This window comes from Anguilla rostrata, chromosome 3 (genome assembly GCF_018555375.3).
Source record: "Anguilla rostrata isolate EN2019 chromosome 3, ASM1855537v3, whole genome shotgun sequence".
In the NCBI taxonomy this organism is placed as follows: domain Eukaryota; kingdom Metazoa; phylum Chordata; class Actinopteri; order Anguilliformes; family Anguillidae; genus Anguilla; species Anguilla rostrata.
Genome location: NC_057935.1, coordinates 59111797 through 59124224, shown reverse-complemented (window position 1 = coordinate 59124224; position 12428 = coordinate 59111797). Strand labels below are relative to the sequence as shown.

The window sequence follows — 12428 nt, the reverse complement described above, 5'->3', positions numbered from 1 at the left end:
ACAGGTCACCCTCCAGACTCCTGCCGTGCTGAAGTGAACACCCCCCTGACCCCTCCCTGCATCTCCTTGGCAGTACCCCCCCCCCCCCTTCCCCAGGCACATCATGCTCGGGTACACACCACACAAGTAGCAGGTGCTAGCAGTGGAGGAATGAGGCAGACCCTGAAACATGATGAGCCTGTCCAGCTACTTCTGGGATCGGGGACGTCGCACCGAGCGTTCGAGGAATACTGCGAAAGAGTTTGGCCCCGTTCCCGTTTGACTGTTGGGTCGTGACATGACAGTCATGTCACGACATGACTGTTCCCCCGACACCCTGAGAACATTGCACATTTTAGCCTGTGTTCACGATGTATTGCGTTGAATGACTTCCTCACGATTCCATTGAGGTTGCTTCATGGTTGGCGCCATGACCATTGCACAACCTGGAACAGCAGGGTCATGTGACTGGGTCACGTGATTTGGCTGTGCCGAGGCCTATTCAGCTGTGCTAATGCTAAAAGGACTCCAGAGAGGAATAGGTCTCTTGCACTCTCTCGTTTCATAAGATCAAATTAAATAATTTCCTGGGCGCCACCGACGCAGGACATTCTCACAGCGTTGCCTCGATGTCATGGGAACGTTTCTGGCATCTAAGCAACGTCACAAGAGCATTGCTGGGACTCGAAAATAGCCACCACCCCCCCTCCCCCCATATGTATAAATGCTTGTCTGAATATAAATACCAGTGAGGAAGAGAGACTCCTACACCTGCACAATGCAGTCATCTGCCCGAATAATCAATCCCATCATTAATCTCATCTTCCCACAGTGATACACGGTGAACGTCAGAGCTCCACATCTGAATTTCCGGAAGCTTCTGTTGTTCTGCCTGAGTGCAGACAGTAGCCTGCAGCCCGAGCTTGCTAAAATCACACCGCCGGCTTTCAGCTCTGACTGAACTCAGAAACATGTGTACATTTTAAGGGGTGCAGTTCACGTTGAAAGGGGCCATTTTGTTCTTCAGCTTCCAGATTGACATTTAATGGCGCTGGAAGACAAGTAACCAGTTTCATAGAAGAGAAATTTCAATTTCCCTCGCCCATTTTGTATCGCTGTCTGATATCAAAGTGTGCAATTTCCCATCTCTAGTGCACAAGCCGTTAATGGACTGAAATGATTTAGCTGTTTTACAATTAGCTTTCAATGTTGAAAAATCGGAAAATACTGAAAAATTAGTTGGTAGTTTCAGTTGCGTGAGAGATTAAGGTTTCTGCCTTTTCGTCTGAAAGCATACTGTCCTGCACTATTTAAGTTAGTGGTTGGCCATACTTTTCCTGGAGTACCATCCTATAAGTTTTCATTTCAACCCTAATTTTGTACACCTGATTCTATGAATCAGTAGCTCAACATGATCTCTAGCTGTTGAATGAGGTGTGGCTTTGTTAGGGCTGGAGTGAAAACCTACAGGACGGTAGATCTCCAGGAACAGGGTTGGGAACCACTGATTTAAGTGCATGCGCAAATGGTGTAGCTCCCACTACCAAAGGTTGATTCTCTCAGCTTGTAAAACATCTGAGAACAGTGTGGTTGATTTTTTTTTTTTTTTAAAGCTACTTCCTGGCAACAGCTTTTCACATGAGCAGCACATGTGCTATGAGGAAGTAACTGGGGTTGCAGGGTTATTGACTGCCTTGGATCTGTGTGCAGTTTACTACACACTAAAGTTAAGAGTTGAATTAATACTGGACATATTTACTGTGTATGCTCTGATTTATGTTTTTGGTCATATTTGAGTATCTGCACGTCTGTCGACGTTTTTGCATTTAAACTGTATTGGCCATTTTGGTTCCCCTTTAACGTTAATTGAACTATTCACTTCTGTATCATGAGTATATGGATATTGGATAATCAGAGCCCGTGCCTGCAGCAGGATGAGAACTTGTTCATTCACCGTCTAATACACGATCTGAGGGAGGCGGGAAGTGGAGGAGCCGCGTGTCCCTGACGTTTCTATGAGCGACCGGAGACACAAAGTGGCGCCATCATGCGGCTTCGTCGCCATAGTAACACACTGGCAAATGGAAAAAGGGGAAATCCGAATTTATCGATTGACTTCTGACTGAGAACACTTTGTACCTCGCGGAATGTTCGCAGACGTTGGTGTACGCCCTCAAAGCGTATGCTTTTAAACGTGAAATCCGTTTGGGATTTTAATTAATTGCGCGATTAGCTCGCTCTCCCCAAACTTCATTCATTACGATTGCATTGAGTATTTTTTCACTGTAAAATCAATGTCTAGCTCAACAAAAGGCCATGCTTACCGGACTTAAGTAAGACGAAATCTGACACCAACGTAATGAATGGAGCCTATGTGTCATCCCCACTCCCTTCATGCATACGCAATGAATGCTTCCCCCAAACGAGCCGTTATTTTTCATGTACAACGGTCTTTTTCTTACCATTATAATAGTGTAAGGCATACAGACATCAAGTTATTTTCCATATAAAGAAAGTTAGAAATATTTGAATGTTAAATGCAATAACTATAATATTTGCTGCAAATGTATATAATGGGGAGGGGGGGTGCTGAATTTAATTACACTTCTGGAGAACTTTTCTCTTAAGACATGATGCACCAACCTCTTTTAATGAATATAAATAACCTTAATTTCTTCATGTAAAGGATCCAGTTAGTCACTGCACTGGAAAAAAAAAAAAAAGCACAAACAGCCTGGATTTGTAACTGGCTGCTTAGATTGCTACAAGACTGCCCCCTCCTGGAGAAAACTCTACAACCGGGGCATAAACTGCCGCGAGTCAGCCGTCTGCAGTTAGCTGAAAATTTTCCAAGAGATTAAAATCTAAAAATAAAAAAGGCCAGAGTTGGTTTTTCAAGTCCGTGTTAATTACGCGAAAGAGCTCATTTCGTTGGCAGACATCGCGGTTGACTGACATTCCGCTCCGGTGGGAATTCATTTCCTGTCGCGCGATTGGAACCCCGGAGACCAGAGAAGGACGGAAGAGAGACGGTCCTGAAAAACCCTCCAATGATAAGCAGAGCTCTGCTTGACCCTGCCACGAGTCTTCTGTAACAGCTCAGTTTCTATACATCTCTTAGTTTCTGCCATAGGGACAATTGTACTGTACTTTTTTAAATGTATGCTCCTTGCAAATAAAATCTATCTCTGTGCTGGTTAGGCCAGAGTTATAGTTAGTCTATTGCAGCGGCAACCAACCCTGTTCCCGGAGATCTACCATCCTGTAGGTTTTCACCCCAACCCCAGCAAAGTATACCCCATTCAACAGCCAGAGATCTCAGTAAGCTGCTGAGCAGTGGAGTCAGGTGTGCTAAAGTACGGTTGAAAAGAAGACCTACAGGATGGTATATCTCCAGGCACAGGGCTGGTTATCGCTGGCCTAGTGCAATTGGCTAAAACAGAGGCATGCAGGACCTGATATTATCTTGCTATGGCTGATGGAACATGAAGGACCACGATGGAAATAAGCCCATTTCTCGTGTTATCCTTGACAATTTCTTCACGTGCAAGTCTTTTGATACGTGCGTTTTAATTTTGTCAAAATAAACTAAACTAAACTGAACTAATGCAGACTCACTGAGCAGAGAAGGCACAACAGTTTGAAAACTTGACAAACAGCCGACCATGAATGGGTGGCGTAGAAGAATATTCTTACTTATCTTCTGTGGCTATCTGATATCTGAGGCTGCAGCGACTCAGATAAATACAAACATACTGTGAATAAAATAAAAATACAAAAGGCCCACTTTAAATTTAAAATAAACTTTGGCTGTTTATTGTTTTTATGCATACGCTTCATACAATCCTTAGGTTTAAAAGAAAGGGAGGAGGGACGGGGGGGGGGACCCTAAATATTTAGTCTCTCTTTGAAGGACTGCCAGTGCCAGCAGAGTCAGGTTTTTTGCAGGTAGACACCAACAGCCAACAACACCGTCTTCTCAGGTTAAATTCGGAGAAATGCAGTGCTCTTCACAGGCTGGGCGGCGTGAGCGGGCCCCAGATGAGCCACTGCCCACAGGTGAGCGTGTGTGGAGAGAGCTGGGTCACAGGTAGTCCGTGGGGTGGCTTTCAGTTCCAGATATGAAAGTTCAGTTCAGTCTTAACCATACAGCACTTTCAGCAGAGACACTGAGCGGTGGAAGTAGCCCAAAATGCAAGAAATCGAGGTGTAAAAAAAAAAACAAACAAAAAAACTAAAAAATACCCCGTTGTGATAAGATGAACACTGAAGATGTGGTGAGAAAAACACCCCACACAGTAATGCTTTAGGAAGCAGTTAAAATCTTAGGAGTCTGAAATACTGGAAGGAACCAAAGGGGGTGCCGAACGGATCCTGGTTGGAAAGCACCGTCCCGTTTAACACGTCCCGCGACCCGGATAGGGGCGACCCTGCTCCCCCCTCCCCCCCCCCCATCCTTCAAGTGTCCTTCAAAATTACCCCTTTGGGCTCGCAGGGATATATTTAGCCGCCTCCAGAAGTCGCCATCTTCGCGCGGGCAAAAAGATCACATGACCCGTCTCTCTCGGCACGTACCGCACAGTCCTTGGTATGGTTCCTTTTTTTTTCTTTTTTAAAAAAAAAAAAGGGAAAAAAATAACTTCAAATATGGGAGCGGTGGCAATCAAGAGCACCTGGCTGGTGAAGGAATCCCAGAATGCCCCGTGACGCTCTCTCCAACCAGGTGGGCGCACACCTGGCACCTTAGCGCGCGCCGCAGGGCTGCTTCTGTCCGGAGGCGGGACTTGAGCACCCATCGTAGCCCCACGCGATTCGCTGGCCTGTCAGTTGCTGGCTGGTTCGTCCAATGGGACGGGAGTAGGGGCTCAGGTCGCTGCGTTCAACACCGGCGTGGACAGTCTGCAGAGGCCTCTCTCTCACAAGACTTACGGACTAACAGACCCCATGCGATGCCATAATGGTGCCTTTATTTAGTCAACTGCACTATAAATATACACAAGCAAACATTTCTTATACATTTTTTTTTTTTTCCTTTTTCTTTCATCTGTATTAACCAAAAATGTGCCATTACAGGACCAGGGAGCTATTGCTGAAATACGATGTTACTATGGCGATGGTTGCTTACCTTTATGCACGTCATAAACTGCGCTCCACACCCAAAAAAAAATCTGCAAAAACCAAACAAAACTGGGCCGTGCGATCAGTTCCGTTGACTACCAGAGGAGAGCCCAGAACCGGACTCTGGTCCTAGCGCCGGACCACGTCCCTAGGACTGTTCTGTACAATGTGAGGCCCGGTTCTGTCTCCTGCAGGAACACGCTCCTCACTGTAGCCCAAGACGACCTTTGACCCTTCTCACCTGGGTCCCATTTACACAGGTACTGCATGTTACTCCGAGAGGGGACAGAGGACACGTTTATATACGCTGCCCAAACCCTGTTCCTGCAGCTCCACCATCCCGTAAGCTTTCACTCCAACCCTAACAGAGCCACCCCCTCACTCGGCAGCTAGAGATCTCATCGAGCTGCCAATCAGTAGAATCAGGCGTGCCAAACTAGGGATGAACTGGAAGCCTACAGGGCGGCAGAGCTCCAGGAACAGGGTTTGGGGGGCGGGCCCCGCTTCAATGCTTTCTTCCCGTTGATCTGGAAAAGGCTGCAGGTGTGCACCTTAAAAATTCAACGGACCGAAGGTCCTGCGGCATTAACGGTACAAAAGCAGCAGAGCCTTGTTAATCGGGGCTTGGAGCAGTCCTCGCTGTTTAAAGTGTAAAACGGGAGTCTTGGGAGATTTGGCCTCCGGTAAATCGGACCTGCTGGTTTTTTTCCGCGCTCCAGCGAAATCCGAGCAGGTCGGGTCCGGCCCGTTGGGTTTGAACTCGAGGCGGGCAGCAGACGCGTGAGTACACAGCCGGTGCCGAGCCGGAAGAGACGGCTCTTTAAACAGCAGAAACGCGGTGGATCGGTCCCTCCACTGGGGGGCGCCGCTGTACGCACAAGCACGCGGTTCTGAGTCGGGCGGTGTCTGAATGCTCCGCTTCCCATGAGCACCCAAGAACTCGTCTACTTTACACAGGGCCACCCCCCTTTTGTTTTTTTTTTCTACGGTCACTTTTTTTTTTGTTTGTTTGTACAATGTACATAACGCTCCATTTTCCCTGTTTTAAACCTACAATTCCCCGGCCTCTCCGGCTTTAACCGCTACGAATAAAATGACTCGTTTGTGCTACGCACTGCACACTTCCCCTTTTTTTTCTTTTTTTTTGCACCTTTATTTCGATTGCTTTTTGTGCTGCATAACTGATATCTGAAACTGAATGAGCTGTGCTTGGACTCTGACACCGTGAACAACGGGGCGTTTTCGCGGATGTGTTCATCGTGTCCTCGCCCACGCATATCAACAGGACTCCACTCCACGTATGTGTATTTCCCCCCACCACCCCCCCCCCCCCAAAAAAAAATTGGTTACATTATTAAAGAAGATGCATAAAGAATAACTGAAAGGTCAAGAGAGAAATCTAACAGGTCTGCTCACACATACAGCCCTGTCCTCTCCAGCACAATCCAACCAAACAGGAAATTATCTTTTTTTAAAATAATAATAATAATAATAATAATAATAATAATAAAATAAATAGAATGCAATCACACAATCCAAGCTAACTACAATATATTAATATAGACCTTCTGGTATCATACGCTCAGAACAGAAAGAAAGAGAGAGAGAAAAAAAAACAAAAACACACACAGAACTCAATCACGCTTAGCTCAAAGTTCAACTCCCCTCTGCAAAAATACTAAACATGCATCCCAGCATTAGTACGATAAAATACCAAAGTAAAACCTTGTTTCGTTTTCTTCTTTTCTTTTTTTTATGTGGAAAACTGGGAGTTTTTGAAATTTTCTTGCACTTCTGACAATGATGTCGGTCCTTTTAAATGAAACAAAAAAAAATCATAAAATGTCAGAGGGCAAAAAAAAAAAAAAAGTTTCTTTTCGTTTCTCCCCCCCCCCCCCAAGAGGATGACCTTGAGAGTACTGCATGTTGAAAATGATTCGTGTCCATGAGGATATACACACTAGAGGACATCACTAACCCCTTGGTGCAAAACATCAGAGTCCTGTTCTCTGTTCAACCCCACCCCCCTCTACAGGCCCCTCCCCCTTCCCACCCAGGCCCCTCCCCTCCCCATCCAGCCCCCCCCCCCACCACTCCCCCACCAGCCTCACTATCTACTGCTGAGAGGGGGCGTACACAAAATAAAACCTCCCCAGATGCAGAGTATATATAATTAAAACAAAAAATAAAATAAGATCAAATAAAATTTCGAAAAACAAAATGGCGGCGCCTGAACGCAGCTGATATATCCACCAATCAGAGGCCCTTCCCCCCGTCCCTCTTAAGCACACTGCTGACACACTGTTAACCCAGTCACTCACTCAGACAGGTGCTCGAGAGGGGAGGGGGGGCGGGTGGTGCAGAGAGGACGTCCCCCTCACAGCTCTCCCAAAATCCTCTATGCCTTGAGCGGTCAGGAGCGGTGAAAAGAGAGAAGAAAAAAAAAACCTGGGGAAAAAAGAAAGAAAAAAAAAAAGGTGTGGTTGTCTGGCATGGTCATTCCCAGCGCTGCCGCCTCCTCCTCTCTGTCTGGGATTCACCCTCGTTTTCTTCTTCTCTCCGTTGTTTTGGGGGGGTCTTTTTTTTTTTGTTTTGTTTTGTTTTTTTTCTTCCGGATTTCCGCGGTCGCCGTTGCCATGGCGCGCTCCTCCTCCTCACAGCTTCTGGATCTTCTCGGCGACCACGATGGGGTTCTCCTTGCGCAGGCGGGCGGCGGCCGCCCCCCGGTAGTCGAAGGGGCAGTCGTGCTTGTCCGAGTAGCGGTGGACGGCGCAGAACAGGTTGCCGCAGCGACAGTCGAACCCTGGAAAGCACATCGGGGTAACGGCAGGGGTGCACAACAAGGGGGCCAACTTCTCTTCTTAATTATTTAGTTAGCGCAACCATATCTTGACCTGGAAATTGCACAAGCGCCAGCTACAGCTGCACACTGCAGGCGTATCATAAAGAGTTCACTGTGCTCAAGTCCAGGAGTTACCCAGCCGAGCTGACAAAAAACTAAAACTAAAAGGTAATTGGTTGGAACAAAAACCAGCATGGACACGGCCCCCCAGGACTGGGCCGGGGCTGTGCCCCCCAGGACCGGGGCTGTGCCCCCCAGGGTTACGGCCCCAGCATTAACCTTCCCGAGACCCGGGCAATTCATCTCTGTGGCCAGCAGGGGGCAGCCTCTGGTCCTAATCTCAACAACCACACATTCTGCTGCTATGCTGAAACCTACACTTGCAGGGGCCACTCGATGAAAAATAAAATAAACGTTTTAAAAAAATATTTCACTGCGCCACGTATTTGTCATCCAAAAAAACCTTCATTATTCAAAAAATAAATAAATACTTAAAACTTTTATTTTCTGCTGGGTCTTAGGAGAATAAGGAAACATCTGACTAGCTGATCAGCACAGCAAAGCCCAGGGTTAGGGGTTAAGGGTTAAGGGTTAGGGCGCATACACACTGCTGCCAGACATCACTGTCCGTCAGGGTGTTCTGGGAACACACACAGGGCCTTGCAGGGTAGCAGGCCTCTCACTAGCAGGAGCGCACAGGCAGGACTACAGCAGTCGACAGCAGACTCCGCCCCCTCCCCCAGCTGTGCCTTGGTGGCAGTCGGAGGCGATGGGCCGGCTCGGTGCAGCGCTACTGTGTGAAATACCACGCCCAGCCGAAACACGCAGCGTACCCCTGCCACAGCCAGGCGAAGGGCAGTGTGAAGGCTGCAGCCCTGCCTGCCTGTAGGCTAGCTGTAATGGGGCATGCCCCCGCCAAGGCGTAACTTGGCGGGATGGCATACCTGACCTGCCATCCCAATGTAAGTGGCGTGTGAGGCGTCTGCGGCTCACCTGTGAGGCCCACTTTCTTCCGGCAGGAGAAGCAGCGGTTCTTCTTCTTGTTTTTGTCGGGGGTCTGGTCGCCGTCGGAAACGGCCTCCGCTGCCTCTGCGGTCTCGCCTGCGGAAACGGGCCAATCGTACGTCGCCTTACACCAGCGCGCCTCGCTGCCAAAACGACTGCGGTGCTAGGTTCTTACGGACGTGTCCATTCGTCGGGCGTCTCAAGTGTGAGCGCGCACCCGTGCTCCTCACTCACCCGACGGTTTGGAAGGCCCTTCGTCCTCATCCTCCTCTTCCTCGTCCGCTTCGGCCTGGTCCGAGTCGACTGGCCCGCTGTCCTGGGAGATGCTCATGGCCGTCATCTGCTGGGTGACCGGGCTGGGGGAGCTGCAGCGCACGACCAATCACAGATAAGCGCGGAGGTACGAGAGCCAATCACAGACAAGCGTGGAGGTACGAGAACCAATAGCAGACAGGCATGGATCTACCTTAACTAATCAGACTCAGGTTTGGCGGCAGAGACTGTTGTTGGTTTGGGGGGGCGGGGGGGAGGCCAGCATAATTTAGCAATGTCCCAATGGTGGGTCTAACTATCCACAGCTATACAAAAAGAAAACCCGCCCCCCGCCCCCCCCTCCAAAAAGCAACACAAGTGCCTGTGAGCAGTAAGAGATTCCATTCCCATGTCATGTTGACATTGGCCTTGTGTCGTCCTTGCTGACTGTTGACTGTGTCAAACAGATCAGACAGAGCTCCCCCCAGTACTCTCTCTCTCTCATAAACACACACACACACACACTCGAACCTGGACTTGCTCTCTTCTGTCTGGGCCAGACCATCTGTGCTGGGTTCAGGGGTCGTTTCCACGGCGACAGGAGCTTCTCCAGGGGATCCCGCCAGGGCTGCAGCAGCTAGAGGACAAGCACAGACGAGGTTATGTGGCTCCACAGAAGGGTCTGTGCAGACCTGAGGCTGTCACACAGTAGCTATGCCAGGTTGCTGAAATGCAAAGAAAGCTCCCACATGCTATGTTCTTTCAGGATTCAAATTTTGTTTATTGCCACACACTGAACGGCGTGAATGTTTCTGTCACCAGACCTTCTGAGAGCACCGAGTTCAAAACTTGTAAAAAAAAAAAAAAAACAGTGGTGTGAGCCACCATTTTATGATTCCAGACATCAAAAACAATAGCATATAGAGGAGACCAATGACCAAGTGTGCACTATTGTGACACGTCAATCAAATAATTCAATTGTGACATCATAGGTGGACTGATGTCATCTGGCTTTTCAACAACGTGCCAATAAAGTGTGTTTGACAGTATCATGTCACAGGGACAGCATCAATACCACAGCAAGCTCAAGGGGAACAAGGTGCATCCCCCTTCTCCTGTAGTCCACCCACTCACACCCATTCCCCAAAATGACCCCTCTACCGCCCCCGTCTTACCTCTCTCACCTGGGGAGGTGGTGTGGCCCCCCCCCTGCTGCCTCTGCAAGTGCTCCTTGTAGCAGACGGAGCACATGCCATTTGTGCGGGGGTTGCCGTAGAAACCGCAGCCCAGGGTGCAAAGCATTGGCACCTGCGTCCGATTGGTCTCCTGAGCCATGCTCTCTGACAAAAAGGGGGGGTGGGTGGGGAGGGGACAGGGGAGGGTCGTCCTGGAAACGGGAGTTCACAGGTCAGTCTGCGAACATGGGACTTGTTGCTGAGCACATGCATGCAGGTAGAATGACCTCTGAGGTAAAGTACCGGAGTGATATCCATGTTACCCGAAAGACTGGAGCCCAGCATGCTCATGAAATAACACATTCTAGACATCACACCAATCATGTTTTCCTAACTTGATCACACGGTTCAGGGCGGTGTTGGGAAAACAGAGCACTCATTTGACCAGGATCTGCTGGTGTTTTTTTTTCCCTTTTTTCCCCCTCCCTCAAATCACCAAATTCTGCGCTTAATCAGCAACAGCGCTATATTTTACTCCGCAACTGCCTGTCCAATCGCAGCGCCCCTTCACGTGACTATTTGCCTATAGCAGAAGACCTTCACAAGCGAGGGGGCGGGTCTTAGCAGCCCAAAAACACAACCTTGGACTGGGTCCAAATGCCAGTACTCGAGTACGAGGCTTTTTGCGGCCTACGCAAAATGATACATACCTTGAGAGTGTGAAAGTATTTCCTTTCATCTATGGCTTAGGAGCAAACGGACAGAAGCAACCTGGCTAACTGGTAGACTACAATGTGTAACTAACGTTACGTTTCACTAAAGTTGCCTTCCCAAACAAGCAAGCTAATCCTAAAAATACCTTTCCCGGCGAGTGTCCACCTGCATAATCAAGTTCCATAAATATTTACTTGGCTCCTATCAACTTGCAAGACGGCCATCTAGTTTGTTCAAAATGTTATGTTATTGGGGACTAGCCACCTAACCCATAATTCACAGTCACACCTCCGCTAACGATTGCTATAAACAAAGTGAGTAGCGTTATACGATTTAACGAAATACAAAGTTATCAGCAACAACAAGGTGAGAATGTCCTAAACTGTCAAACGGAACACGTTCGAATATTTTATCAAGGTAGACTAGTGACTTTGCAGTACGCTAGTTACCTCAATCAATGCTAATAATGATGTTACAGTTAGCTAGCTAGCTAGTTTTACCGGTACAATTTGCGGCGATTGACTGGCTATGGCGGTGGTGACAACAGGCTCCGCAACTATAGGCTTATATTTGTCCCTCACCTGTCCGACTAAGTTGAAAGCCACTCGAATTCCGATTTCGGTGCACCTTACCTGTGCTAGGAATCACCGAAGAACGTCAGCAAACTTAATATTCAGGGAAAATAATAAGTAAACAATCCTGCGCTCGCGGCCTCCTCGCCACTAAATCTCGAGTCTCGTCATTCTAAACGACTACTGTGACGTCACTGTAAAGCAACAATCCATTCTTTATTGCAACATATTCAGCTTTTTGCTTGCATTTTTGTAGAAGGTAAGCAGCCTATATCGCGACATATCTTTTTGCATCTTACATTTTTTTCTACATGTTCCAAATCTTTTCCCCCCTCTTTTGTTATGCTCAAACGAGAACCCTTTGTATTAGCGATGTTTTGCATTCACAAAGAAAGGTCATAGTCATAAAATTCACCACTGCTGACATTGATTACAAAGGTGAAAATGAGCTACAATGTTGCACTGAATGTAGCCTCGTTATGTCTAATGATAGTTGTAAAATGAAATTGACTTTACGACTGCGGTTTGAAAAACTGTTCATTAAGAACACTTCTAAAAGTGATAAGAAGAACATAAAAGCGATTTTGTTGTTTTGGCATTGCATCTTGTTCCATAAATTATATGATGAATAAATTGATGCATGTTTTTATAGAATAGTAATTGTCGTTTACTATAAGATACAGCCTACAAATCATTACTAAAATGTACAGTTTGTTGTTCAAAAAGCTGTGTACGATCTTGGTCACTGTGATCTGGTAAATAGAGCTACCA

The 12428-nt window shown here is 47.6% G+C and overlaps 1 protein-coding gene across 3 annotated transcripts; it reads right to left on the bottom strand.

The window, feature by feature from the left end:
• Positions 1–4601: 4601 nt before the first annotated feature.
• Positions 4602–11858, bottom strand: LOC135251376 (AN1-type zinc finger protein 5-like). 3 transcript variants are annotated; one of them, XM_064328759.1, is made up of 6 exons: positions 11718–11858; positions 10372–10583; positions 9728–9833; positions 9179–9309; positions 8933–9040; positions 4602–7900 (listed from the first exon to the last, which is right to left on the bottom strand). In XM_064328759.1, exons 2-6 carry the CDS (start codon positions 10529–10531, stop codon positions 7752–7754), a joined length of 654 nt encoding a protein of 217 aa, XP_064184829.1. In that variant the 5' UTR covers positions 10532–10583; positions 11718–11858; the 3' UTR covers positions 4602–7751. The 3 variants fall into 3 exon arrangements, with proteins under 3 accessions (XP_064184829.1, XP_064184826.1, XP_064184827.1); XM_064328756.1 differs by lacking the exon at positions 11718–11858 and adding an exon at positions 11082–11262; XM_064328757.1 differs by lacking the exon at positions 11718–11858 and adding an exon at positions 11082–11262 and having other exon boundaries at positions 10381–10583.
• Between the last annotated feature and the right edge of the window lie 570 nt (positions 11859–12428).

Excerpts from the sequence above, each read along its gene's own strand:
- LOC135251376 (XM_064328756.1), bottom strand. The coding sequence starts at position 11,110 with ATGAAAGGAAATACTTTCACACTCTCAAG. Across the intron at positions 9,310-9,727 it reads ACAGAAGAGAGCAAGTCCAG|CTCCCCCAGCCCGGTCACCC; the intron begins GTTCGAGTGTGT and ends CGTGCGCTGCAG. Across the intron at positions 9,041-9,178 it reads AGGGCCTTCCAAACCGTCGG|GCGAGACCGCAGAGGCAGCG; the intron begins GTGAGTGAGGAG and ends CCGTTTCCGCAG.